The 26,829-nt window shown below is 40.7% G+C and overlaps 2 protein-coding genes across 3 annotated transcripts; one reads left to right on the top strand and one right to left on the bottom strand.

Annotated features, from left to right (window-relative positions):
* Nucleotides 1-1,350: 1,350 nt before the first annotated feature.
* On the top strand, nucleotides 1,351-11,376 carry LOC146964918 (DNA repair protein Ku80-like). Its single transcript, XM_085765697.1, has 21 exons — nucleotides 1,351-1,602; nucleotides 1,929-2,042; nucleotides 2,144-2,327; nucleotides 3,105-3,153; nucleotides 3,263-3,385; nucleotides 3,714-3,911; nucleotides 4,800-4,914; nucleotides 5,746-5,884; nucleotides 5,966-6,078; nucleotides 6,179-6,241; nucleotides 6,338-6,475; nucleotides 6,571-6,661; nucleotides 7,502-7,632; nucleotides 7,823-8,019; nucleotides 9,367-9,457; nucleotides 9,593-9,662; nucleotides 9,815-9,924; nucleotides 10,194-10,290; nucleotides 10,475-10,542; nucleotides 10,662-10,736; nucleotides 10,913-11,376. Exons 1-21 carry the CDS (start codon nucleotides 1,588-1,590, stop codon nucleotides 10,925-10,927), a joined length of 2,196 nt encoding a protein of 731 aa, XP_085621823.1. The 5' UTR covers nucleotides 1,351-1,587; the 3' UTR covers nucleotides 10,928-11,376.
* Nucleotides 11,377-11,426: 50 nt separating this feature from the next.
* Nucleotides 11,427-21,567, bottom strand: LOC146964919 (collagen alpha-2(VI) chain-like). Of its 2 annotated transcripts, none has more exons than XM_085765695.1 (28): nucleotides 21,436-21,567; nucleotides 20,096-20,266; nucleotides 19,067-19,677; nucleotides 18,964-18,984; nucleotides 18,780-18,845; nucleotides 18,643-18,696; nucleotides 18,490-18,534; nucleotides 18,366-18,392; nucleotides 18,228-18,254; nucleotides 18,066-18,110; nucleotides 17,911-17,964; nucleotides 17,641-17,703; nucleotides 16,324-16,386; nucleotides 16,193-16,246; nucleotides 16,077-16,112; nucleotides 15,916-15,978; nucleotides 15,410-15,472; nucleotides 15,049-15,111; nucleotides 14,853-14,915; nucleotides 14,715-14,765; nucleotides 14,539-14,637; nucleotides 13,743-13,805; nucleotides 13,599-13,634; nucleotides 13,464-13,509; nucleotides 13,203-13,355; nucleotides 12,345-12,800; nucleotides 12,227-12,265; nucleotides 11,427-12,146 (listed from the first exon to the last, which is right to left on the bottom strand). In XM_085765695.1, exons 2-28 carry the CDS (start codon nucleotides 20,250-20,252, stop codon nucleotides 11,545-11,547), a joined length of 3,120 nt encoding a protein of 1,039 aa, XP_085621821.1. In that variant the 5' UTR covers nucleotides 20,253-20,266; nucleotides 21,436-21,567; the 3' UTR covers nucleotides 11,427-11,544. The 2 variants fall into 2 exon arrangements, with proteins under 2 accessions (XP_085621821.1, XP_085621820.1); XM_085765694.1 differs by having other exon boundaries at nucleotides 20,087-20,266.
* Between the last annotated feature and the right edge of the window lie 5,262 nt (nucleotides 21,568-26,829).

Below are 26,829 nucleotides of genomic sequence, written 5' to 3' on the forward strand. Positions count from 1 at the left end.
TTTTCATTAAGTGGCTGTGGACACATATTGGTCTTGCAAGTTAAATCAAGTTTCACTTCATCTGTAAATATATGTAATTAAATGTATGTGATCACTGTGCTGTGCACAGACATCAGAAACAGCATGCATTTCAACACCGTCTTGTACTTTTTTCACAGGACACTCTAAGATGTTCAGTTAGCCATGACTTGAAGCCATAGTCAGGACAAATTGATGATTCAGACTTTTCTTTAGGGAGTTTATGATTTTTCAGTGTCATGTTTTATGTTTTAGACAATATCAAAACAGAAGTTTGTGATTTTAAAATACTTGTGTTTTCTCATTTTTGGTCCACACAAGGTAAAAGAAGTACTCTGTAATTTTCTACTCCAGGATTCCTGTTACATTTCAGTACAGTCTTATTTTAAATGTTGCTTTAATTTATTTTAAATATTTAAGTCCAGTACACTCTGAAATTATTGTAGCAGTGTTTTGTACTCTGGCACTTTGAAATAAATGTATTGCAAACAGCTGCCGCTGTGATTGAAATACATAGCAGATGGGGGTTGGTTTTGATATTTGTTGATTGACATGTTTATGTTTGGGGTTGGGTTGGGTTAGGTCTGTATTACACATTACATGTTGTGAATCCACGGGATGCAAAGTAAAGACAAATGAAATAAAGTGTCATATCATTACATTGCAATTATGTGCTAATTTTAATACGTTATATTGTGGAAAACAACATTTTGTTTCATGACACATAGCAATGCACAGCCGGTCCCTGTTTCCTGTGGTTCCACTCACTTATAATTAACAGGACTATATCCCTGCACTGTGCACACAAATGCATAGTACAGTATGTACTCTTTGAGATCTGATTATTGGCACATTGGGATGCATGCTGAAGAAAATCTATATGTCCCAGTGGAAGCTGGCTCAGCAGTGTACTAAAATTGTGAGGGCCAATACACACACTGTCCCATTTTCACCTTCGATTCCACCTAAATTACAAAGCATAGTCTATGGGTCAAAACCGCAAAATGAGTCGAACCATAATGAAAACACTGAGGTCTGGCCCTATATTTTCCTGTGATGAAAATGTGAATTATTTCCCCATCTTTCTGTAGTGGAAGAAAACTTATACAATTTGAGTAAATACATAGAAATGAAAAATCCAATTCATTCTATATATGATGAAGGTCGTTTCATAAATTTATACACCAGAATTGACCTCAAATCCTTGCAACAGCCCGGAAATGAGCTGCCAGTCGATATGATATGCGCCTGTAGTTACCATGGATGTATTATATTACATGTAGTTTCCCTGTGCTGCGCCGTGCCGCTGGGGGGCGTTTGACCTATCTCAGTGTGGCGTCTCTGTCTCATGAGCCGAAAAACAATATTATTTATCACAATTGCCCACGGGGTCAGTGATACATCTGTGTTTCTGGTGGTAAGAGGATCATCTATTGGTGTGCTGCTGACCGTACAGATCCGTGTGAAGCTCGACGAGACAAGTGCGGAACACTTCTCACCACAGGTTCCCACCGGAGCCATAACATTGTGACACACGGTGTGGTTTGGAGGGAGAGGGAAAAGGAAAAGATGGCAGGGTCTAAAGTAAGTTATTGTGTTTTGATAATCTAAATGAAATTGTTGAATTTATCCCAGTAAACGGAATCAGAGTGCAGCTACGTTTATTTGTCGAGTCGGTGTTTTGCAGACTTTAGATGCAGTTCGCTGAAAGACGAGTGAGACATGTTGAGGCATGTCGAGCACCTCGGTCAATGAATGTAACTACCACACAATAGCTGAGACAAAACGGAAACTAATGGGCTTTAAATACTATCTGATGTCTATGAACAACAGTTTCGGTATCACCTCGTATATGCTGAACTGAACAAGTTAGCCCTAGGCTGTATTAATGTGTTGTTTGTTTCCCGCAGTCAGCGCTGGTGCTGTGCATGGATGTGGGCTTCTCCATGTCCAACTCTGCCCCGGGGGAAGAGCCTGCCTTTGACCTCGCCAAAAAAGTCATCCAGAAGTTTGTCCAGCGCCAGGTAACATGAACACATCTATTTTACAAAATCAAAACCACCATCTTTAGAGGTTTCTGTCATATGTTGTGCACACTTTACCCATCTTTTGTCCTCTCTAACAGGTGTTTGCTGAGACTAAGGATGAACTGGCTTTGGTCCTGTTTGGCACAGATTCCACCAAAAACCCTCTGGCCCAGGACGGAGAGTACCAGCACATCACCATCCACCGACACCTCATGATGGCCGATTTTGATCTGCTGGAGGAAATTGAGAATCAGGTCCATCCAGAGAGTCAGCAGGTGGATTGTATCCTTTTGTTTGAGATGTTTGGTACTTAAATCTCTTTGTAATGGGGAAATGATGATAGCTGCTTCTATAGATATCATTCACTTCATGCTATGCAACATAACTGCCAGAGATGTTTTTCTTTCTCTCCTATTGTAATAACAGAGTTACAGGACAACAGGGCCGCCCTCAGTGAACATTTTCACTGCTGGTAGTTGCATGTTTTGTAGCACAGGTGTAATTAATAACTTTGCTGATTGCTCTGCTTTATTTAAATGCCGCAGTGAGCCGCACATACACAGATAGGGCTGACTAGATGTTTACATGGGCACAGTGATTAAAAATACCCGTGTATGTGTGGGCTTTAATGTCCACTGAATATTTATTATAAACAAAACAAGCGAAACATGATTTATTCTTATCTGTGGTAAACAATTAAAATGCAATGTCCACTTTTTGTGAGCCTTAATCAGCAAGTAAAACGTACTCAAGTGTCAATACAAGTACAGCCCCTGGGTCACATCAGTCCAAAGCTCTCGGGCTTTGCATTTAAAACAGGACATATAAACATTTGTCTTGACATCAGCTTTTTTCACACTTCTTTTGACTGTTAATTTTAATATACTGTACATGATCAAATTCCTATGTTTTACATTTTGAATGAACCCAAAAAACCTTCACAGTTTGACGCCAAATCCAGAGCTTTTACAATTGTAGGCACATTGCAACATATAACAGGCACTAGGCCTCATGTTATCAGATAATCTGTTACTTCCTTCCCTAACTACTGCTCCTCAGGGCTGGATGCGCTTGTTGTCTGCATGGATCTCCTTGAGACAGAAACCAAGTAAGGGGCTAACCGCATCTCACACCTAGCTTCACTGTGCTGAATGAATGTGTGGTTGTTCAGTGGCACAACTGAGATTGTGTTTTTCATTGATTGATTGATTTTCCAGTGGGAAGAAGTATGATCGGCTCAACATCGCACTCCTAACTGACCTCAACACCGAGGCCAGTTCAGACCAAATGGATGTTATTACCAACAACCTTAAACAGTCTGGCATCACCTTACAGTTCTTGTAAGTTTCAAACATATTAACAACTGATATAACTAATTGGTATATATCACTATATGTGATACAGAAACATAAGTATGTAATTATAGGGTGATATTTTATTCTGAACAATATTAAACAATATTTGATAAATTTGTTTTGCTAATTATGTTATTGGACTCTGTATATATATTGTAACATAGTAACTTTGTCCTGACACCTATTTTACACCAAGGGCAAAATCTCTTAGATGTTAAAATTATCTCTTATAAAATGAATCCAGGCTAATTTCCTGACATTGATCACATATATGTTTTTTTAAATTTCTTCCTCTGGACATTTACATTGCCAGTTTACCATTCGCTGTGGAGGAGGATGATGATGATGAGGAACAGGAAGGTGGAGGGGATGCTGCAGACAGAAGAGGCCCCGGGCACCCGGGGATGGGCAAAGGTCTCTCTGTGGAACAGAAGAAAGGAGTGGACATGATGAAACACATCTTGTTAAGCCTGGACGAGGAGGACGGTCTGGATCAAATTTACTCATTCAGGTTGGAGGGCTCTTACTGAATACTGGATGATGATTATGGTCATGTGTTACTTAATTCATGTTTGGCTCTACCTTTAAAAGTAGTTAAAGGGATAGTTCACCCTAGAATGATATTTCGCTCATTATCTACTCACCCTCATGTTGACTAAGGGCTGGAAGAATTTTCAGAGTCCACCGTCCCTTCTCTGAGTTACAGGGGGTCTTGGCGTAGCAGTGCATTTCAATGCAACGGCTGCAAAGGGACACCAGAGCTCTTCGTAAAAAAACACACACAAAAAAACATCCAAATACCTCCATGATGCTCGTATGTAATGTCCGTCTTGTGCTGAAGCCCCAAATTGCGTAATTGTCCCGAAAAAAATTAAATAAGTCTATATTTTAAGCTTGTTTGTAGCGGAAGCTTCTCGAAGCTCCTCTTCCTGGTCCGTCCAAATCTCGCATGATTTGCGCCGGCGTCAGTGCGGTTACTGCGAATCACGCGAGATTTGGACGGACCAGGAAGAGGAGCTTCGAGAAGCTTCCGCTACAAACAAGCTTAAAATATAGACTTATTTAATTTTTTTCGGGACAATTACGCAATTTGGGGCTTCAGCACAAGACGGACATTACATACGAGCATCATGGAGGTATTTGGATGTTTTTTTGTGTGTGTTTTTTTACGAAGAGCTCTGGTGTCCCTTTGCAACCGTTGCATTGAAATGCACTGCGAGACCCCCTGTAACTCAGAGAAGGGACGGTGGACTCTGAAAATTCTTCCAGCCCTTAGTCAACATGAGGGTGAGTAGATAATGAGCGAAATATCATTCTAGGGTGAACTATCCCTTTAATGCTCTCATTGGATGATGTCATGATGTGACTTGGCTCTCCATGTGCTGCACTCCTGCTGTAGGAATGCGATCGAGCAGCTGTGCATGTTCAAGCGTATTGAGAGGAGACCGATGGCCTGGCCCTGTCAGCTGACGGTCGGCAGCACTCTGTCCATACGTATTGTCGGGTACAAAGCTGTAAGTTGACTAGGAAATGTACTGGATAAGTATTTGACACATGCATCATTTATGACAATTTGGCTTTGTTCATTGCTCATTTTCTATGAGCAAGTGATGGGCCCTGTGCTGTCTGAATAATGGACTGATACAGTATGGACTGATAATGGACACTTGACTGTGCCCATCTAATCATGACTCTGTAGTAGGGATGTCATGATTATAGATTTTCTTGGTACGATTATTGTCACAGAAATAATCACGGTATTAACGATTATCACGATTATTATGCATTAATTAATTTCACAACACTATGAATGTGTAAAATCAAATTAGTCAAAATATAATTACATTACTCATTGTTCAGTGTTTGAAATATTCAGGTCATAAATTGTCATCTATACCAAATGTTTGCGTTTATTTGAATCATTTTTTGTTTTGTTTTGCCTTTTTTTTTTTAATTAAAAATGACACGCTAGCATTTAAATTCCTACCAATTCAGTGTTACGTTAGTTAAATGGACCAGTATCTGTGCATTTACCTTTACTGTGGCGCACATCTGCCGATACGGTTCTGACATAATCTTTTTGGGAAAGTGACGGTATTTAGGAATCTTTACAATTAATTAATTGTGGCGTTTAATACCACGATTAATTGTGAAAACAAGTAATCATTCCTACTCTGTAGGTTTAAATCTGGTTAAGTTGAAATTGGATCAGGCTGCTGCATCACTAGTTGGACAGATTTAGGAAAGGACTTATCATTACAATGATCATCAATAAGAAACACATACATTGCTAGGGAAACCAGAGGTTTTTCTCTTCCATTAATTCTGCCCATCATGTCCAACAGGTGACCGAAGAAAGGCTGAAGAAGATGTGGATTACAGTTGATGCTCAAACCACCATGAAAGAAGACGTGAAGAGAGAGACGGTCTACTGTTTGGATGACGACAACGAGACAGAGGTGCCAAAGGATGACACCATTCAAGGTGAGGAAGTTGTTTGAAAACCAGAGAAATGATGCACTGAATTCATTTATCATTTAACTTCACTTCTTTTTCCCTTCACAGGTTTTCGTTATGGAAGTGACATTGTTCCCTTCTCCAAAGTGGATCAGGATCAGATGAAATACAAGCACGACGGGAAGTGCTTCGCTGTCCTGGGCTTTACCAAACAGAGCTTGGTATTGTAGTTGTTATGTCTGAGCATGTAAAAGGTTATGTGACATGTAAAAGGCATTCAAATCAAACAACCGTGTCTTTCTTGTTGCTGTCTGCTGACAGATACGTCGTCATCAGTTCATGGGAAACCAGATCATCAAGATGTTCGCTCCCAAAGATGATGAGGTGAGAATAGAGAAAAACAGCTACACTGCATGTGACTACAAATACATGCATTGATTTTGACAAGCTTGTGTTTGTTTCTGTGCTGTGCCTGAGCAGCATGCAGGTGTGGCATTGTCAGCCGTCATCCGGGCGCTGGATGAGCTCCAGATGGTGGCCATTGTGCGTTACGCATATGACCGACGCAGCAACCCTCAAGTTGGAGCAGCTTTCCCTTGTATCAAGCAGAACTACGAGGTGAGATCACAGAGTCCAGAACACGCTGCTGTCGTTTATTCATTCAATCTGAATGAATACGACAAAGATAACGGTTCATCTTTTGCCGTCCATAGTGTCTGGTGTACGTCCAGCTGCCCTTCACAGAAGACCTCAGACAGTTCACGTTTCCCTCCCTTGAAAACAACAAAAAGTTTACTCCATCAGGTACAGTCTCTGCATGTCATGTTTGTTCAGCATACGAACTCTTGTTGCCTCAACGTACTGATCACAGTGCATTTGATGGTGAGCTTTAAAGAATTCACTAATGTGTGGTACAAGCTCTGGTTCCTCTTCACAGCTGATGTTATGTAACTTCTTTTCTAAATATGAAGCACCTCATGGAGGAGGCCCGTGATTCACCCGCAAACTCACACATTCATGTTTAACAAGCAGCAGATTCTCTGGCAACAGGGATCTTTTCATTGTCAAACCAAATCCCCTGCTATGGCCCGCTGATGCAAACACGTCCACGTTGCCTCCTACAGGCACAGAACTTAGAAGCTGCTGCGCCTTTAACGCTGCACTGCCGCTCTTTCTGCCCCTAGATGGCACTCGTCAGCATGCCTGCATGTAACATGTGCTGTTCTATGTTTGTTTGGCCCAGATTCTCTAGGACTGAAGCTGACTTACTGCATTATAAATAAAAACCTTGTATTCCAATCTTACCACCACAGAAGTGCATGTATCGACAGGAAAATGTACTCTTAAGTATCAAAAGTCAGAGTATGTAAATATATGATTAGATATGTAAAATGTCTTAATTCAGAGTGTAATATTTGCCATATGCTAGAAGTTTTACTTCATGATATAGAATAGTATTGATTTGCATATGTGCTGTGTGATAGCTTAAATCAAAAAATATATAAAAAGATAATAATATATGAAATTTATCTTTTTTATAGTATTTATTACTGTCTGCCACTGTGTTTGTGTGTTGAGAGAGACTTAAGTCAGGAGCCTTGAATGGACGTGGATGGGCTGTTGAGTAACATGTGATTTCTTCAGACTCTCAGTTGTCTGCTGTGGACTCTCTCATCGACTCCATGATGCTGGTGGAGAAAGACGAGAGTGGAGAACAGAAGGACATGTTCAAGGTCCACAACATTCCCAACCCGGCCTTCCAGAGACACTTCCAGGTACTGCAGTGCTACAGTTTGTATTTCAGATACACAGCCCTCCCATTCTGAGTCGGGGCAGATGGTAGAAGTCAGACAGATGGAACAAGCTTTCATCTGCCTGAATAGAGCTTCATCAGCCACCCAAACCAGAACTGCTCCTCTCTCACTCTCCATCTGTCTCACCTTCCTTACCCAACCTTTCTCTCAGTGTCTGCATCACCGAGCAGTAAACCCCGGTACCCCTCTTCCCCCCATGGAGCCGTGGCTGAAGGCTGCTCTCGAGCGCCCCGAGGTCATTAACGAACGTTGCCGAACCGCACTAGAAGAGATGAAGAGGAAGTTTCCTCTCACAGAAGTGGAGAAGAAAAAGAAGCTCAAGACAAGTGCTCAGATTTTTGGCAAAGAGTAAGTTTGATTAACCAAGGCTGTTCATGTTGAAGATGTTCTAGAATATAAGCATTATGTTTATGGGTTGTTCATTGACCCCACAAAACACATTTTTGACCACGAGTCAAGAATTCATATGGTAATAATGACATAAATATCTAATATGATAAAATTGACAATGATAAATGACAAAGTGGTTGGATATAAAACGTCTGGTGGGACAGATCAAAGGTCAACTTCACTGTGACATCAAGTTCAGCAAAAACACCTCGGGACATTATTCAACACTGTAACTCACTGACAGAGGCATACAAGGTGTGTGTGTGTGTCCTGTCCTGTACACTTAATGTCTTCAAGGCAGTAGAAATTTAGTGTTTTCCCAGTTTGATTTCTAAACTAATATAAGGAACAACTTTTAACTAATTTTAGGTCAAGAAATCCTAATAATCAATCTGATGTCAGGTATTAAAATGGCTTAAAATGGCTGTTGCCAAGAAACCAATGCTACTTTTCTAATCTTGCTGAGCTACAGTGTTTTTCTAATCCACTTAAACCTTGATCTTGTAAATCAATTGGTAAAAACAAACAGAAGCATTAGCTAAGCCACCAAATGAGTCCCATGTTGCTCAGCTCACTGCAGGACTGTGACCTGGGTAAGGCGTGAGCATTTTGTCATCAAACCCTGACACATCATTCAGGTCTGCTGTGAGTCTCTCATTCGATATGTTCTGTCTGCCTCTTGACATCTTGATGGTTGTGTAAACCCAGCGAAAGAGCAGATTAAACAAGGAAGCTAAGAGGTGGAAAATGAAAGTAATGACAGTTAAACAGTTATGTTGGAGTTAGAAGAGTTTATTTGGGGTTAGGGAAGTTGTATAATACACTTGTACACAAAATGGGATAGAAATTAACCCAGGAAACTTTCGCCTGTAACATTTTGTTTGCTCAATCATGTCCCAACCCTTATTGCCATGGCAACTAAGCAGATAAGATGTGATCTTCAAGCTAGGAAGTTACTGTATTATGAATCCTGGGGACACCAGAGGAGGCTTGAGTATTTTGGCAGATTTTTATGTTTGCCTGTCCCTGGACAGATTTTGTCAGTGTGATTACATCACAGCTGTGCAAGACACAGTCAATAAAGCTTATTGATGTGAATTTGATAAAGTTAACTTGGGAGTAATCTGACCCACAAGTGCTCATGTAGTCGTGTTAATGCTGGCTACAGCTGGTGTGACCCCATCACCAGGTGGTCTGAAGCTGTCACTGTTATTGTATTGACTTCGTGGTCGAGGTTTAACTCATTACAAAAATATTACCTTCTAAAACCGTCAGTGTTTTACTTGACCCTTCTGTGACTTGTAGATCGGAGGTGCCGGATGCCAAGAAGGCAAAAGGAGATGAAGAGGAGGAAGAGTACAACCTGGCTGACATTTCTGAAGGCTCTGTTACTTCGGTGAGAATCAGAGGAGAAAGATAAACAACCAAAAATTGGCCATTTACACAAACTACTTTGGAAGTTGTTTGAGCAGGCATACTTTAAAATTTCCATTTCTCTTCATCCCTGAATAACATTGAACACTTAAACCAGGTGGGAAGTGTTGATCCAGCCCGAGACTTCCGCACTCTGATCAAGCAGAAGAGTCTGCCGTTCGGAGAGGGTGAGGTCCAGTTTTTCTTTCTTTTCCCCCACTGAGCTGGACTGATAAACATTTTTTTCTGGTTCAGTTATACATCGCCCTGGCTTGTGTTCTGCCCTTGTAATTGTGTTTATCTCTTTGTTTGGATGTGGTGACCCCTGTGTCCTTCCCAGCCTGTCAGCAGCTGAGTTTCAGGATAGAGCAGTTGCTTAGCAACAAGGACACACAGTACTACATGAAAAGCATCACCTGTATCCAGGCTTTTAGAGAGCAGTCCGTTAAGGTAAATAAACATTCATCGTCTTCCATTTGGGAAATGCATCATGACTGTGGGGGTTTCTGTTTATGAGAGTCTGTGAGAAATAATCGTAAAGTATCAGGCTGCACGGAGATTGAGTCAACTTCAAGAGATTACAGTGAGCCTGTTTCATTTCTTGTGGTTTGAACCGAGGCCAGTTTTTGTGAGAGTGTGCTTACGTGTCTGCATATAGATGTGAGCTTTTTAGAGAGTTTCAAATTGATTTTGAGTGTTTTGTGTGTTTTGCAATTCAGGTGGGAAATGCTGAACTGTACAATAGCTACCTCCAGTCCCTGAAAAGTAGCATCCCCAACAGAGGGCTGGAGGTCTTCTGGGACCTGCTGGTTCAAGGTATGATAAGCCTCTTTATTTCAAGCTCTCTCAAATTATTCCTCTCTTGGGATAAGACAACATTTTTTTGCATAGTTTTGTGAGTCTAAAATAAGTAAATAGCGCAAACTAGGAGCTGACTGATGCTTAAAAAAATGCTGCGCAGCCTAAATCGCAAGTGGCCTGAATTATTGCTGTTCGACAGATGCTGTAACTTTGATCAGCAAGGACGAAGTTGAAGGAAGCAAGGTGTCCAAAAGCGAAGCGAACCAGGTAACTTAAATGACGCTTCCCAGTTTTGTTGTGAAAGGAGCGACTGAGCTTTTAAAATGAAGGTGATCTTTAGACCATCCATACATATAATGACTGACTGAATCCTGCTTTATCCTCAGTTTCTGGTTGCTGAGGAGAAGGAAGAAGAGGTGGCTGCACCACCAGCGGAAGATACAGGAGACGTTGATGACTTGGTAAGTGTTGGTGCTTCAGGTTTTAAATATTTAACAGATAATGCCCCAAAGCCATGTTCAAACCATTTCCTGTATATTTGCAGGATATGCCTCTGTGCGTCCGATAATGAGCCTGGGCTGTGGAGACCTCGGATATAAACTCTCTAGTCTTAACTTTTTCTCCTCTTCCTGTGCAGCTGGACATGATGTAAGAAGGGAGGCCATGGGAGTGTCAGCAGTGAACATGCAGAGAAATGAGAAGAATGCCATAATTCACCCGATGAGACCACACAAACCAAGCCGTCCATTTGTTCTGATGCCAATGTGGAGACCCCTGAGACTGTGTCGCTGGTGATAAGGAGTTGTGTAAATGCTGCACAGAAAAGGCTTTTAATAGAACTGTTTACTTGTATACTGTTTCAGAAAACTACACTTGTGTTTAACTTCGACCAAAACTGTTAAGCGCTCTAGATGTGTTTTGTCTGCAATGTCTTATCTCCAAATCAAGGTAAATATTTACAAATATTTTGTTCTAATTCCATGGTAACGTTGAATGTAGCGGGTGATTTATATATCAAGATTTAGAGTGCATTTAAGCGTCCAACAAACTGCATGTTAATTATCTTTGATCAGTAAAGCGTAAAAGTTGAAGAATGTTCAATTTGTACTATGTATTTGTATAACGAAAGACTGAGGATGAATATAGTTGCAGTGACATCATTTAGAAATTGAACAGTGCAGAGTAGAACCAGTATCTCATGTTCAAAATGCTAGATAAACAGCAGTAGCACCAGCATGATATTCACGTCCACATTAACACACTGTCTCTCTAACATACCCACCGGATGAAACGCTCAAATAAACGGGAGCGGGACAGATCAGAGAGGTCTTTTCCTTTAAAGATGGCATCCTGGTCACCCATAGCCAGCTTAGTTAGGACCCCTTGGTCAACGTCACTTCCAGTGGCTATCACTGTGGGGACAACTTGTGCCCCACGCATCGCACTAACTGCCTCGTCCAGATTGCTGAGGTCAGTGACGCCGTCTGTGATGAAAATGAACGAAACCTCTGCGTTGCGTCTCGTGAGGCGAGCGTTTCCTTTACCCAAGATGTTGTTGATGGCGTGGAAGATGGCGGGCCCCACACTCGAGGAAGAATCCAGGTACGGCAGGCGTGCCAAGCCATCGGCGATGACAGCGCTGTCGTGTGTGAGAGGGAAGGCAACGTGGTTCTCGTTCTCTCTGCCGAACTCTAGTAGGGCTAAACGGGCTCGCATGCGATCGGTCTTGGAGCGGGCCAGTCCCAGTCTGTCCGCCACATTCAGCACAAATTCACGGACGTGCTGAAAGTTCTTCAGCCCGAGGCGCTCTGAGCCATCCAGTAGAAATACCAAATCCACCGGCCGCTCAACACATGGTGCTACATCAGGTTCTGCAAAGAAAAGAAAATCAGTCACTGAGCTGCACTCGATTCAACGCTGACCATTGATTAAATCCATGGCTAACACTTACCACTTTTACACGGGAGATCAGGACACACAATCTCCGGCTCTGGAAGGAAATCACAAGGACTTAAATTAGTCAAAGTTTTGTCATCTTGCTGAGAGTACTGGTAGGCGTACAGGCTTACCTGGACAGAGCACCGTCTCCATTGTTTCTATAAAGTCCTCAGCCACCAAGTCAGTGTAATGCTTCATCTCTTTGACACGGTCTTTCTTGTCGCATGCTATAGACACCAAGATCTCATTATCCTGTTTTTTTTCAAACATATCACCAACCCCGATCGCGTTCACCACCACATTGTTGTCGTTACATAGGACCTGAAGTAGATCGTCATCGTCTTTCGGGTCATAACGGCCATCGGTGATTACCACTACGGATACTTTGGCTCGGGCTCTCTTGCTGTGCTTGATCAGTTTCTCATAAGCAAACTGGAGGGCTGATGGTGTGAAGGTGCCCCCCGCAATCCACTTGAGCTTCTTCACTGCCGTTTTAAAGGCAGATATGGAGTTGATGGTGGGGTCATCGAGGTGAATGGCCTCAAAGGTTCCGAGGTGACTGAACTGCACAACTCCGACTCTTGTGCCTAAAAGAGACGGGATGTCAGGGAGGTGAAAGAAAACAGTTGGTTACAGACACATTTTCAGTGAATATTTTTATGTGCCTTGGCTTCGTGTTCACATCAATTTGAATGTAAATTTAGTGTTTACAGTACAAAGTTGAATTATTAACTGTTAAAACACTTTGGATGGCTGGAATTCTGCAACAAAGAAAATCAGTACTTTGTTATTATACAGTCAGTGTTTCAAAGACTACTGGGGCCCTTCCAAATATTTTTGGCTGTAACTTTATATTCGGCGATGGATTAAGGGATTCAGCCTTTGGAAGAGGTTAATCTTTCAAGGCAGCCTCTACATCTTGTCACTTGAAACTATGTCTGAAAAAGGATTTACAGGGATGTCTGTGCTGTGTTTTAGCTCAACCGTACCAGTTAGTGAAGCAGGGTCGCTGGCCATCGAGCCCAACCTGTTGACGGTGTTGATAACAAAGTTCTTTTCCAGGGTGAAGTTAGTCAGCCCAACACTCTCGGAGCTATCAATTACAAATACAATGTCCAGAGCCCCACAGCGCTTCTCACAGTCTGAGACAAAAGACAAACATTATTCACTTACGTTTAAAGACATTGACAGTAAAGCAATAACTCTGGCACTCACTGCGTGTCTGTATGATTACAATGATATTTTCTTACCACAACAACCACAGGTCTCCCTGATGTAAGTCATAACATCACAGTCCTGCAGTAAAGTGTATAGAGGTTAGAATGTAACGACCAAATAAATTTACCTACTAATGTAGCCTAAACAAAACTGAAATATTTACTCACAGTAAGCCCAGGATCGCCTACTGGTCCAGGACCACCCTACACACACATGCAGAGAGAGAGAGAGAAAGAGATGCAATACAATGCAATTGGATCTCAGGTTTGCATGCATGGTCAAAGCATTCAAGTGATACTTCTGTTGCTTACATCAGTTCCAGGGTCTCCTCTGGGTCCTCTTTGTCCTGGCTCACCTGACTGACCTGGTTCCCCCTAAAAAGAAAAACATTCCTCAACACGAGTGACTTGTTTTTCTGTTAATATTGGCTTTTAGTGATTGATTTCTTCCTCTGCACAAGTACTCATTGTCACATGATCTCTTGGGACTCTTGTAGTGGCATTGTTTGTTAGTATGTCCAAACAAGAAACCGCACCAGGCACTAGCCTAGTAAATTTCACAGGTGACATCCTCATGAAATCATCCAAGATATTATCTGGACTGGATTATTTGATATATTCATACTCTGCACTCGCCGCAGATTACGAATTTTTTTTCCATTTAACTTTTTAGTGGTATCTAGCCAACAGGGTATTTTCATAATAACAGATGAGGTTTTAATGTGCTATCCTCAACAATTTTCACCACTGTCAAAACATAACGGGTAATCGTGGGAGTGCCTAAAAATTAAATGGTAATTTCTCCATCCAGAAACAACACTGAGGAATTTATCAGGAAAAAAACACACAACTGCCTGTGAGGAATTGTCTTTGGAATTGCTTTTCTGAAGAAAGAGTCTCAATGAAGTGTATGGATTGTGTGCATTGTTCTGATTACTTGGGACTCTGTTTTTGCAGTCGAGCTTTCCCACTCTGTGTTGCGAGCACCAAATTCCTTTCACTGAAGTAGTATTGGAGAGGTGGCAGAAGTGGTTGTGAATCTTGTATTTTAAATTTTTCACAGAACCGGACCCAACTAGTAATGGTTTGGTTGATTTATCAATCTTACAGATTCTCCTATTGGTCCTTTGTCTCCAGGGTCTCCTTTGGCACCACAGTCACCTCTGCCCCCCCTCGATCCTCTTCTGCCCGGATCACCTCTTTCTCCCTGGAGCAGAATTAGTTAAGACTCAAATACAAACATTTAACACGTGTAAAAATTTGACGAGGCAAACAGAACCATACAGTGGGTCCTCTCGGTCCAGGGTAGCTGAATCCTTGTCTTCCCTTGTCTCCCTTTTAAAGGAAGAATAGAGATGATGCTTGAATGCTGCAATTTCTTTATTGAATGTTAGGATCAGAAAAGTTGAAGCATTTGCCAACCTTAGGTCCAGGAGGTCCAGAGTCTCCCCTTGGTCCAGCATCTCCTGGATTTCCCCTGGTACCCTGGAACCAGAGAAGATAAAGTCAGTGAGTGAGTTACCGTCTACAGTTCATTTCCCATAGAAAAAAAAAACTCAGAACAGAGACTCTAACAAGAAACATTGTTGATGATTATGATGTATGATAAACAACACACATTTGCTCCAAGTGTCCCTGGTTCTCCTGGTGGACCCCTTGAACCTGGTAGTCCTTGATCTCCCTTGAAGAGAGAGGGTAACAGAAAACATTACTGGACATCACCTTCACCGCAGCCCACACATAGTAGTCGATGTGAGTTTAGTGAGCACATAATAGTCTAACTGGACTCATTTTCTGCAGAAGAATTTCTCTGGAAAAAGTGTTTATGATAACAGACACGGACTGAGGCAATTCTGGCAGCATACCAAGTACACCAAGCCTTAACTCCAGTATTGGAGGTCTCTGAACACTTGCTGAGTTCTTCGGAAGCTGCTGAGTCATCGCACTGCCAGAATCCGCCCACAGCACAATCCCCTCACCTTTGAGCCCTTGAGTCCGTCTTCTCCGGGTCGACCTCTGATTCCCAGTGGCCCTCGTTCCCCCTCGAAAATAAATGAATGTGTCAAGATTTGCACCACACTATTAATCATCAACTAGTGTATATAAAACACAACAGGAGCTGAGAGGTGTTAACTCTATTTTCAGACTATCTGATTTGGAAACATCCAATAGCAACTCAGAGACAAATTATTCTGGCTATATGCATGTTGATGATGTTACTTTGAAAGAATAAAACTCTTCAGAGAGATTTGACACACATGGGACTCATGACGAACAACAAAATCCAGTGCTTGTTAGTTTCAAAATAAGTTGTTACTTGGTTTTCAGATCAGCTGTTCTCTTTCCCTCATGTTCGCCACATTGTTTTCCAAAAAGCACTACTGTAAGTTGAGTTATATTGATGTGCCCAAAACAAAACTAAAAATGCAACACACATACATTACATTCTAATCCAAGTGTAGCTCATTCTGAGCACTAAACATACCTTCTCTCCTTTTATCCCATCATTTCCTGGTGCTCCCTTGTTCCCGGGATCTCCTCTCCTTCCCTGTTGACATTTATTTAAGAATTATTACGAATTAATTGCTCAACTATGATACATTTTCACAAAAAGCTGAAATACATAAGACAAAGACTTTGACTTACGTCTTCTCCCCTTGGTCCAGGTAATCCTGGAGTACCCTGTGAAAGTTAATAGGTCAGTGTACGTTTTGTAGCAACAACATAAAAAATTATACTGATGAAAAAAGTCTCCTTTGTACCTGGTTGCCCTTATTTCCAGGTGGCCCTGGGTTCCCAGGATTTCCGTTCTCACCCTGCAGAAATACATCAAGTCAATAATTTGAAAAAAACTTCTGGTTGAGGTTGTCAGATGTTTTAATTTGAACGTTACCTTTGGTCCTGGATTCCCCCGAGGTCCAGGGGGCCCCGACTTCCCAGGGAGGCCATGGTCACCCTAATAAAAGCAGCAAATAACAGTACAATATTGATTACTGGCTAGTACAGCCACATTGAATAACTTACTGTATAGCTTTTCTCATATCCTTGTCATTAGTAGTAAAAAACAAACAAACCCTCTCTTCAAAAGAATCTGTTTTGAAACTGAATCTGAACCATAAGAATGAGTGTACACTTAAAAGGCAGGATGTGTTATGTCTAAATATACTCTTTGTGTTATTCTAAGTGGGCAGTCAGCCAGGCTTTAATGCACAAGTGGGTGTAGGCCACAAATTTGAAAGCCTGGAAAACCTAGGATGAGAAATTTTGATTGACGTCAAGAGGGCACTATTGTGGAACACTGCATCTATAATACATTCATGGTTTATCCTCAATGCAGTGGGCATTTTAAAACATCTCAGCCTCAGCTTGTCAGACTTGCCTCAATGTTCATCTAAGCTGTATTTCAAAGCCCCCACTGCTTTGACCACGATCATGTCACACATTTCATGTTGTAATTGTAAAGCTGAGTGGGAAACAGCGTTCAACCTGCCATTTGTCATTCCAAGTCAGGGATAAGGGAACATGTAGGTTTGTGCTCAAGCCACATTAATGGTTACATTTAACAATGACATTCGGCTTGGGTAAGTCGACTAACAGCTGCATCGATATCCACACACTTGTGGTCATATCTTTCTGGCTCCGACTGATGGAGATGATTTCTCTGTTTACCTTAAAATGACTTGATTGGTTGGTTCTTTTCCAACCATTAAAACAAAAGTTAATGAGCATAATGTTAGACTTTTTTTTTTCCACAGAATGCACTAGAGATAGGTGGCAAATCAGAGGTCTTGAACCAGACTGTCCAGTTTCAGGAAAACAGTTTCTGTAGCATAGCATGTTGCTCAGCTGCTCTAACAGCTGCACTGACACCCAAGCTACATTACACTGGAAATGGATGATGAGAGTCCTCGTGCCTTTGTGATATGCTTATTATTTAAGTTAAAATGAACACACTTCAATTTTGCTCCAAATATTTTGTCTCTTCTAGTTGCAGTGTTGTCATGGTTTGGATTCATTGTCAAAGCCCTATGACTGTCTCTGCTGAATTTTATGGAAATCCATCCAGTTACTATAAATATTTAACCAAAGTGTTGGATGGAGTGACAAATTGCGAACACCATCAGCAGTGTCTCAAGCCCCAGCATGGTTGAAACAAGTTTTATTCTCAGTTGCTTCATTTAATGGATTACAGTTTTGATGTGATACAGACCTTTCCTCCTTGGTCACCAGGTGGCCCAGTGTCACCAAATTCTCCATGGAAACCATTTGGTCCCTTTCAGAGGCAAAACCAAAATTATATTATAATGTAGCAAATGCGTGTATTGAAAATTAACTGTCTATATACATATTTTGGATAATATAATTTAGATGATTACAATAGAATTGGGCCAATTAATGAAAACAAACTTTCTCCCCTCAATCAAAAGGACCTTTTCATTATCATAATGAAAAATACATTTATGTAGGTATGTAAATTCACCTTGTCACCTGGATCACCTTTGCAACCAGGAGCTCCAATTCGCCCCATTTTCCCCTGAAGATTTCAGAGAAGCATTTATATCATATCATATAGCCTACACAACATATAAGAATAATGTTTAACTGTAGGTGTTGCTTTGATGTATCAAGACTCACCTTTTGGCCATCAGTTCCATTTCTGCCAGGTACTCCTGCCACACCCTAAGAGTTTAAACATTAGTGAAGACAGAAAATGAACTTATAGCCTATGTTGTAGGATGTATAAACAAAAATGTGAATGGAAGTATGATGGAAAAACAACAACAACAAATGATTTACCTTTGCTCCAGTCGCTCCAAATTCACCCTGATGAGGTAAAACAGATGCATTAATCCAGATAAAACGTAATTCTCAAGTTAACAAAATGACAAAATGACAAAAAGAAAAAAAAACAGGAGTATAGCCTATAGCTCTCACCTTGTCACCTTTGAAACCAACCTCTCCCTGTTAAAAGGACATAGTAGAACATGTTAATTAGATAAAAACAAAATGGCACCTTAGAAAACTACATATGATGATGAATGATGAGCTTAAACAAAACCTTTGGACCAGGCCGTCCGATTGGACCTTCAATACCAGGATCTCCCTGAAATACAGCAAAAATATATTCAGCATTAAAATGATGAAAATAGATTTTTTGAAATGTTTCTTATATCCATAATTCAAAAATAATTTCAACATAATTTCTACCTACCGGTCTACCCCTTTGCCCTTTTGGCCCAACATAACCTCTGTCTCCTTTTGCGCCCTATAAATAAGAAGAAATATTGACATTTTAACAAAACAATTTTTGGTACAAGCAAAAATAAACACACATCATTTATTACTCACTTTAAGACCTGGAAGCCCTTTTGGTCCAGGGATCCCAGGGGTCTCGAGGCATTTATGTTCATAACACTACAAGATCAAGAAAGAAAAGAAATATTAGGGTAATAATACATAAAAGAAACGATATATCCCAAAACCTGTTTTTAATTACTTGTCTTGTTAATACGATAGACATAATTTCTCTTACCTGTAAATACGCTTGATATTTCTGCAAACAAATGACAGCAGTTAGTTAAAAGTGCCAGACGATAATCTGGATCAAAACAGAAGGGGAAAACATTTCATCTCACCATGGCTTTTATGATACGATCGATGAATTCAGTCTTTATCTTTGCCCGTCCATCAACAATTTCCCAAACTGTGTAGTTATCACGGTAAAGCTCCACGGGGGAGCTGGCTATCTCTTTCATTCCTACTTCATCAATGCGACTGGACGCTGCCACTGAGAAAATATTGATCCCTTTCTCCCGGGCTCTCTCCGCCATGACCTTGATCCCTCCACATGGACTTCCTGTGACATGGCCATCAGTGATGACCACGGAGAAGAGCACAGCTTTCGTTCCGGAGTAGTGCTCGGTCATTTCGTCGGTCATGTTCCTCAGGGCGCAGTCGGTGTAGGTGCCTTTACCCAGGTATTTGATCTTGCTGAGGTTCCTGATGAAGTTCTCCTTGGTTGTGAACTGGCTGAAAACAACCTGCCTCTGTGAGAAATGCAGGCCTCCTATGGCCCAGGTGATCTCGATCTGGTCCTGGTACACTTCATCATTCAGCCTGTGAGCAAAGATCTTGGTGAACTCTCTGATGTTGTCCACCAGGACACCTGGCGGGGACTCCTGTAAGGCGATTGACTCTGACGTGTCAAGGGTGAAATACAGCTTGATGGGACATTCGATTATCCTGCCTGCGGAGGAGAAGAGTGACTCAAGTGAGTACCTTAACTGCACAGTTTATTGACTTTCACACAAATTACAAATGTATACTCTGCTGCTTTCAGAGGGAAACACTGTTCTTTGTTCAGTTATGAAGATTTACCGCTTATTCTTGTAATTATATTGATAGTTTTAATGAATATTAGAGAGTGAAATAAAATTTTGCTTTTAAAAACACTTATTGTGAAGATGTCACATCTATATATTAAATATGCAAATTAAAAAATCCCCTCTCATTCTGCAAGAACAAAAAATGACCTCGTACACACTAACATATGAGATTTCACTGCTCAATACACAAAATGAAACTAACAATGCAAATCCAAACAATAACATTATCATCTTGTTTTATTTAGCTGGAAAGAAATCAGTGAAACTCACTCTCACAACCTTTAGGTCTTGGTGGGGGCTCAGGTGAGATTGGGGGTGGAGTTGGTCCTGGACTGTCACCCCTTCCAGGAATAGGCCTGGGTCCACGAGGGGTAACACGTTGTGGGATTACAGCTTGGAGCATACACAGAAAAATGAACCCTGAAATCATCCCCATGCTTGCTGCAACCCCTGAAGAATAAATACAGAGAATAGAGGACCAGACGGTTGATGCAGGATTAGTTTTAACGCCAAAGTTCCCTTTAAAATGCAGGAAATAGCTGTCAGATGAGTGAGTCTTCACAGAAGGCGTCTACGCAGAGCCGGAGTGTTTATCTTTGTTTTAAACAATGTCAGTGAATAACAACACTGTGTGGAAAAAAAAAATTAAATTGTAACTGAAATGAAATTTTTGGTTGTTGCATCCCACCTGTTAAAAGTAAAGCTGAAATACAGGAGCAGGAGGTTATCCAAACAAGAACCCCAAAACACAAGTTAAGACCAAAGAGGACCTGGGTGAGGTCATATCAGCTGTTTGATGTGAGCTGATGAGACAGTGGTGGTGTGTTCTGTAGAAGACACCAGCTGGAAACGCAAACAATTCCCTTAAACCAACATCAACAAATAAAAATACATCTTAAACTGAAAGTTTAGTGAGACCGTGATCCACAGCGGGAATTCCCCAACCCATTTCCTGTTAAAAGCATCAAAACACAAACAAAACAATGGTAGACTGTAACTGTATACAGTTACTTAAGTTGTGTTATTGAATACTTTATTGAAGCACTGCAGCGACTTAAAATAAGAATTAACATCATAATATGTATACCTTTATTTTACTTTTACTTTTTACACTTACTAGCCTGTTAATTTAGCAAATAACAGTTTTACAAGCAGTTTGATGCACTGAAACAGCTCATACCAAAAACATTTAAAAAAAAAATCAAACTCAAGCTTGTTATGGACAATGCATCAGTAGGCTAATTAGGCTAGTCCAATGTTATGATGTGTAATTGTACAACACTCTAAACACAGATGCTCTGTAAGATGAGTGTCCTACTTATACTTTTACTGCTAATACACTGAGTGAAGCCTGTCTTCTATTAGAAATCCATATTAACACCCACCTTTTTTTCACGAGGTAGATGCTCTGAATAGGTTAGTTTCACTTTTTAGAATCTATTATTATTTTTTCTTCCAAAAATACACACACACACACACACACATCAGCTTTAAAGTCAAAGGAGACGAACAGACGACCAGATGTGATAGGCTATGAAAAGCTGTGGAGCATCACACATGAAGATACATCCAACTAAACTTTAGTAAAGGTTCAGAAACAAACGTATAGCTGTACTCACCGCGACAACAGGGCTGAGAAGGTAAAAAATCCAAACTCCGATTTGGGACTTCTCAGGAAATTCAAGCAATTTCCAAAGACTGTAAACTTCAGATAATCATCTCAATCAGAACTTCCGGGCTCAGTCAGGGTCAGCTCGGCGCGAGGGGCAGCCCGTTTTTATCCTCAGATGACGCAGGAGGGCGTCCGCGCGGAGAGTTCCAGCGCTTGATGTTTAGATGAGATGAAAAAGCAGCTGGATACTGAAGAGAGAGAGAGAGAGAGAGAGAGAGAGAGAGAGAGAGAGAGAGGGAGAGAGAGAGAGAGACTTTTTGGAAAATAAAGCGGCTTTAAATAAATACAACCGTCTATTTATCTGCCGGATCTGACAGAATAAATGTCGCAGTGTCATGAGCTGATTCTGTCCAACAGCAGCTTTACAAACACATCAACGGCGCAGCTTCACGTCCTTACATGGAGAGAGCTGCTAGCGCTCACTCTTTGTTTATGTTTCAAGACTATACAGCAAGAGAGATGTCATGTTGGAATTCAGCTGCTTTAACTCTCCAAAAGTTATACCATGAGGCCAATGTGCGATCAGTTCATGACCGAATATTAGTCTGGAACTATTTTTGATACATATAGTAGTTACCAATCCAGGATGTGTTGATTTTCTCAGTTTAATATTAAGCTAAAATGTAGGTTTTGAAGTCCAATAGAACAAACATAAAATCCAGGTTTAAAACATTTCTCTTTTCATGTGCTTATACTGTAGCTAAGCTCTTTTTTAAACTTTATCTAGCCTATTTTCTTTTCTCTCTCTACGTTTTAGTCTTCTTTGCTCTTGCTTTTAACTCTGTTTAACGTTTACAATTGTTTGTTTTCATGCTGTTTCATGCTGTTCTTTTAAATGTTTTGTCCTTATGTAAAGCACATTGAGTTGACTTGGTATGAAATGCGCTATATAAATAAAGATGCCTTGCCTTGCCTTGCCTAAAGACCTCATTGTTCCATATTGCGCTAAAGCCCTATTATATGCAGATTTGCTAGTGGTTCCCAGTGTCTCTAAGAACAGACTGGGAGGTAGAGCCTTCAGTTACTGGGCTCATCTATTGTGGAACCAGCTCTCTCCATGGGTTACACACTCTCCCGACCTCTAAGTCCAGGCTTAAAACCTTCCTCTACGTGTGACCCAGCCTGCCCACATAGAGGCTGCCTCCACTGGCTCATCTTGACTGAACTATCCTGTTATTTTCCTAAAACTTTGCAACCATTGTTCATATCCATGCTTACAGTTGGAGTAATGGAATAATGTGAAACTACTGGCAGAGCTGTGTGTCATGTCACCTTCATCAGTCTCACAAAGACACTGCTCTCAAGAGCTCTACAGTAAGTGGAATAGTTTTTACAAGCCAACTCTTTTCAACCTTTAACTCATGCAGAATGTCCTGTTAGTTGTAGACACCACTCTGATTTAATTTTCTAATGTAACCCAAATTGAAGTAAATATTAATCTAAATATTTGCATTAAAAAAAAGCGCATATACTGCCCCTTTGCACTGGATGGCACTATGGATGCTGCAGCATTATCGTCTCACAGCCAATCAATTTTTCATTGTCTCTTGAAGGACGTCTTTGCGCTCAGACTCTGTAGAATATTACAGATGACCTGTCTGTCTTTTCATGCCACTATGGCTTTATTTATCTTTTATTGAATCAAGGGCAGAGATGTGTCGTCTCTACAGTACTGGGCTGAGGTCACTTAGTGGACCCGATGACTGGGATTTATGCTTCATTTCACTTTAGAATTTATAAGCATGTGCAATGCATATATGCTTTGGTGAGGACATTATGAGAGTTACTTACTGACTATGGAGTATACAGCTGTACTGAAAAAGATCTCCCACTATTACAATTAGTCTGCTATGTTTTCTCACTGCGCTGCAGCTTTTTCAGAATTCATCATCATTTATCAGAACTTGTGTAATCACCATCTATAGATAGTTGGATTGTTGTATACTCACGGTGCCAATGCTGGTGTAGGAAAAAGGTTGAGAAAATCATGTTTTAGGTTTATTCTCAGTGTCTCAATGTATGCAATTACGGTGGGAAAAAATATACCCCTGCAGATCTATACAAAAGAAATTTAGGAGAGGGGTAGCTACAAGACTGCAGACAAGGGCATGTAAGGACAGAAGAGAATGGATGAGAAGCTTACATAAACCATTTGTTCTTTATCTAGTGTTTTGATCGTGCACATTACTTTGGGGATGCAGCTATACCCACAGTTGGAAACACCAGCTCTCCATCATCACTGAAATATAATCCTTTCATCCTCAAGTGTGGCACTATAACACATTGCTGTAAAAAAGAAAAGAAAAACAGCGACATTCTGACAGTAACTACTATAGAAAACAATGCATTGTGGGCAATGTTTACTGTTTCCCATAAAATACTGTAATATACTGTGACTGTGAACAGCATTACAAGTGATATTTGAACTTTAACTGCACAGAGGCCCTAGACATGGATTTTCTTTATTTTTGAGGATTATTTATTTGAATCCTGCACTTTATGAGCAAATCATACGGGGAGTTGAGATAAATTTCTAACAATTCTTGTTTACAACTATCACTATATTAGTTGTTGCTGAACTTGCAGCACCTAACTGTCAATGATGTTGTCAAACATCCTAGTATTCTGTGTAGTAAATAAAGAAAATTGTATAAGATTGTTGTTGCTCTCAATTTCACCATTTGAGTAATGCTTGTTCTGGTTATTCTGCGTATGTTGACTGATTTTTACACAGAACAATGAGATGTTTATTGTACAGAGTTGAACTCTAACTACTGGGTAAGATATTGATGTTCACTGTGAGAATTTATTGTGTTACTTATTCTGCTAAAACTTCTTATTTACAAGATAATTTTAATGTTGACTAGTCGAAAATTAAAAGTTCATAGGCATCTTCCTTTCAAGGTGAAAGATTTATAAAAGCAAGATGAAGACACACTGTAAACAGTGTGTATACAATATAAATATTCAATAGAGCGATCAATGGCAGCCTTCATTTTTGTTATTTTTGGATGGCCACCCATTCACTGTTGTTACCCCCTGTAGCCCCCACCAGAAAATACTCTGGACCCGCCCCTGCTGAGATACAGCATTTAGCGTCATGCATGTGTAATGGACCTCGGTTGTCAGGGTTTCAACAAGAAACACAGTGAGTGTACCGGCGTTCAGGTCATCATCATGGTTTTTTTGATAATGGTCACGGCTTCATTAGCTTTAGGCACAAAAACTACTTCATTAAATTTTGGTACAAAAACTACCTATAAAATTACTTCATTGAGCTTAGGCACAAAAATTACTTTATTGGAGCACTAAAAGTAGGCTTGGTAAGGACTAGATAAGGAATGTGATTTCCGTCAGCACACTGCTTAAATAATAAACAGGAATCTGTATAATGGCATTCATACACCAGTCATACCTTTTGGTGATTTTTTGACGCAAGGGTCAAGAATTTTTCGCTTAGTTGTCGGCAGTTTGTGCAAAAACTACTGGTGCAAATTAAACCAAACTTGGAAAAAGGGCACCTCTGGGGTTCAAATCACCATAAAGGTGACCGGCCCAGATCTGCCCCAAACTTTGTTGTTAGGTGAATTCAGGTGAGTAGTTTTTGCATAAACAAACAATCCAACCACCAAGTACAGAGCCAAAAACATGCTTCAATCATTGCATGCAAATCAGTCTCCTTCTCAAAAGTTCTACTTAAACTCTGGTTTCAACTATCGCTTCAGCTACATTAGAATTGCTTCATCTTTTCTTTAGTCATTAGTTTCCATTTTATAGCGGGTGACTTTAACTCTTCAAACTCTGCAACTGTTACACATAAACATGCAGCATTTTCAACATTTAGTTATGCCCTTTTCTACTGCTTTTAGTCCTTTTAAAGCCATTCATTCAGCTTAAAAATTATACTAGGGATGACCCCTTATACTATTCAGCTATAGCATCAGCCTTTTCAGCATATCTTCAGCAAAGGTGCTCAGCTGCCTTCAGCATTCACACAACCTTGAAGAAAGATGATCATGTGTCTTTCTGATTAGTTCTGTCTTGACCATAATGTCATGGGTTTGATTCCCATGTTGATGGAGATGGCATCCCTGGGGCGCACCCCACCCCGTGGCACTCTCAAAATTTTGAATCCCCCAGTGTCCCTTTTGCTGCATGTCTTTCCCCTCTCTCTGCCCCCCATTTCCTGTCGGTCTCTACTGCCCTGTCAATTAAATGCAAAAAGCCCAAAAGATACTTTTAAAAAATGCTGACAAGGATAAACAACTGTGAAACTGTGAAAACAGATATTTTCAGCAAAGAAGGATTACTGGCTGCATTCCCATCTGAGGGGGATATAATGAGATACCTGGGCCAGATTTCACTCAGTGAAACTGTCCAGATGCTGTAAGGCTACTGTACTGTGTTTTGAACTGCTCCCAATGCAAATATAACAAGGTTGTCATTTTCAGCAAAGGGGAAACGTGGGAATATTTTGGGACTGGACATTTAGAGGCATGTGCCAGAAGTGCCTTTTAGTATGACACTGTGCAGCTATCAGCAGCATTGCATTAGTGTACGCAGCTCAGTGTTTATTGATGTTCAAAGGCAGCAAGCCCAGGAAGTCCCTCATCAGGGGCTCAATTAAAGAAATGCCGCGATACATCCATCGGCCTTCTCACAGAGCGCTGCTGCTGTTTATAGAGCACCCAAGTGTGTGTGTGTGCGTGTGTGTGTGTGTGTGTGTGTGTGTGTGTGTGTGTGTGTGTGTGTGTGTGTGTGTGTGTGTGTGTGTGTGTGTGTGTGTGAAGGGTGGGGGTGCATTTCTGAGTGAGCAAGTGAGCTATTAAGAGAGAGGCAGGCAATCTGAGAGTCTTTCCCCTGGGCAACATCTTTGTAAATGTTTTCTGCATCCTGATGAACATTTACAGGTAGAGGAGCTGTGCATCATCAGACGAAAAGACAGGTTCACCAGGTTAGGTGCAACAAATTAACATTTTTGACACTTTTGTTTTGTTTGGATATGTTTGATGGCAGATATCATCACCAGTATATTTGAGGAAATACAGCCCAATACCAAGGGAGCTCATATTTTACAGTTCATGGCTTTTTATCCAAAGTAAGAACAACAATGCCAACACAACAACATAAATATCCTGGGCCCAGCCTGTGTCTGAATTTTTATAATGTAGGCTATTAGAATTTCGCTTTTTTCATGTTGTTACGTAGGCAACATGTTGCAGCTGGCGGTGGAAGCCCTACCTGATGAACTGTTGGGTAAACTGAAGACAAAAATGTATGAAAATCCAAAACACACATATTCATATTGATTTTTATTTCTGGTCTCAAATATTCAGTTGTT

This window comes from Trachurus japonicus, chromosome 21, assembly GCF_045865225.1.
Source record: "Trachurus japonicus isolate A0001 chromosome 21, Traja_1.0".
In the NCBI taxonomy this organism is placed as follows: Eukaryota; Metazoa; Chordata; class Actinopteri; order Carangiformes; family Carangidae; genus Trachurus; species Trachurus japonicus.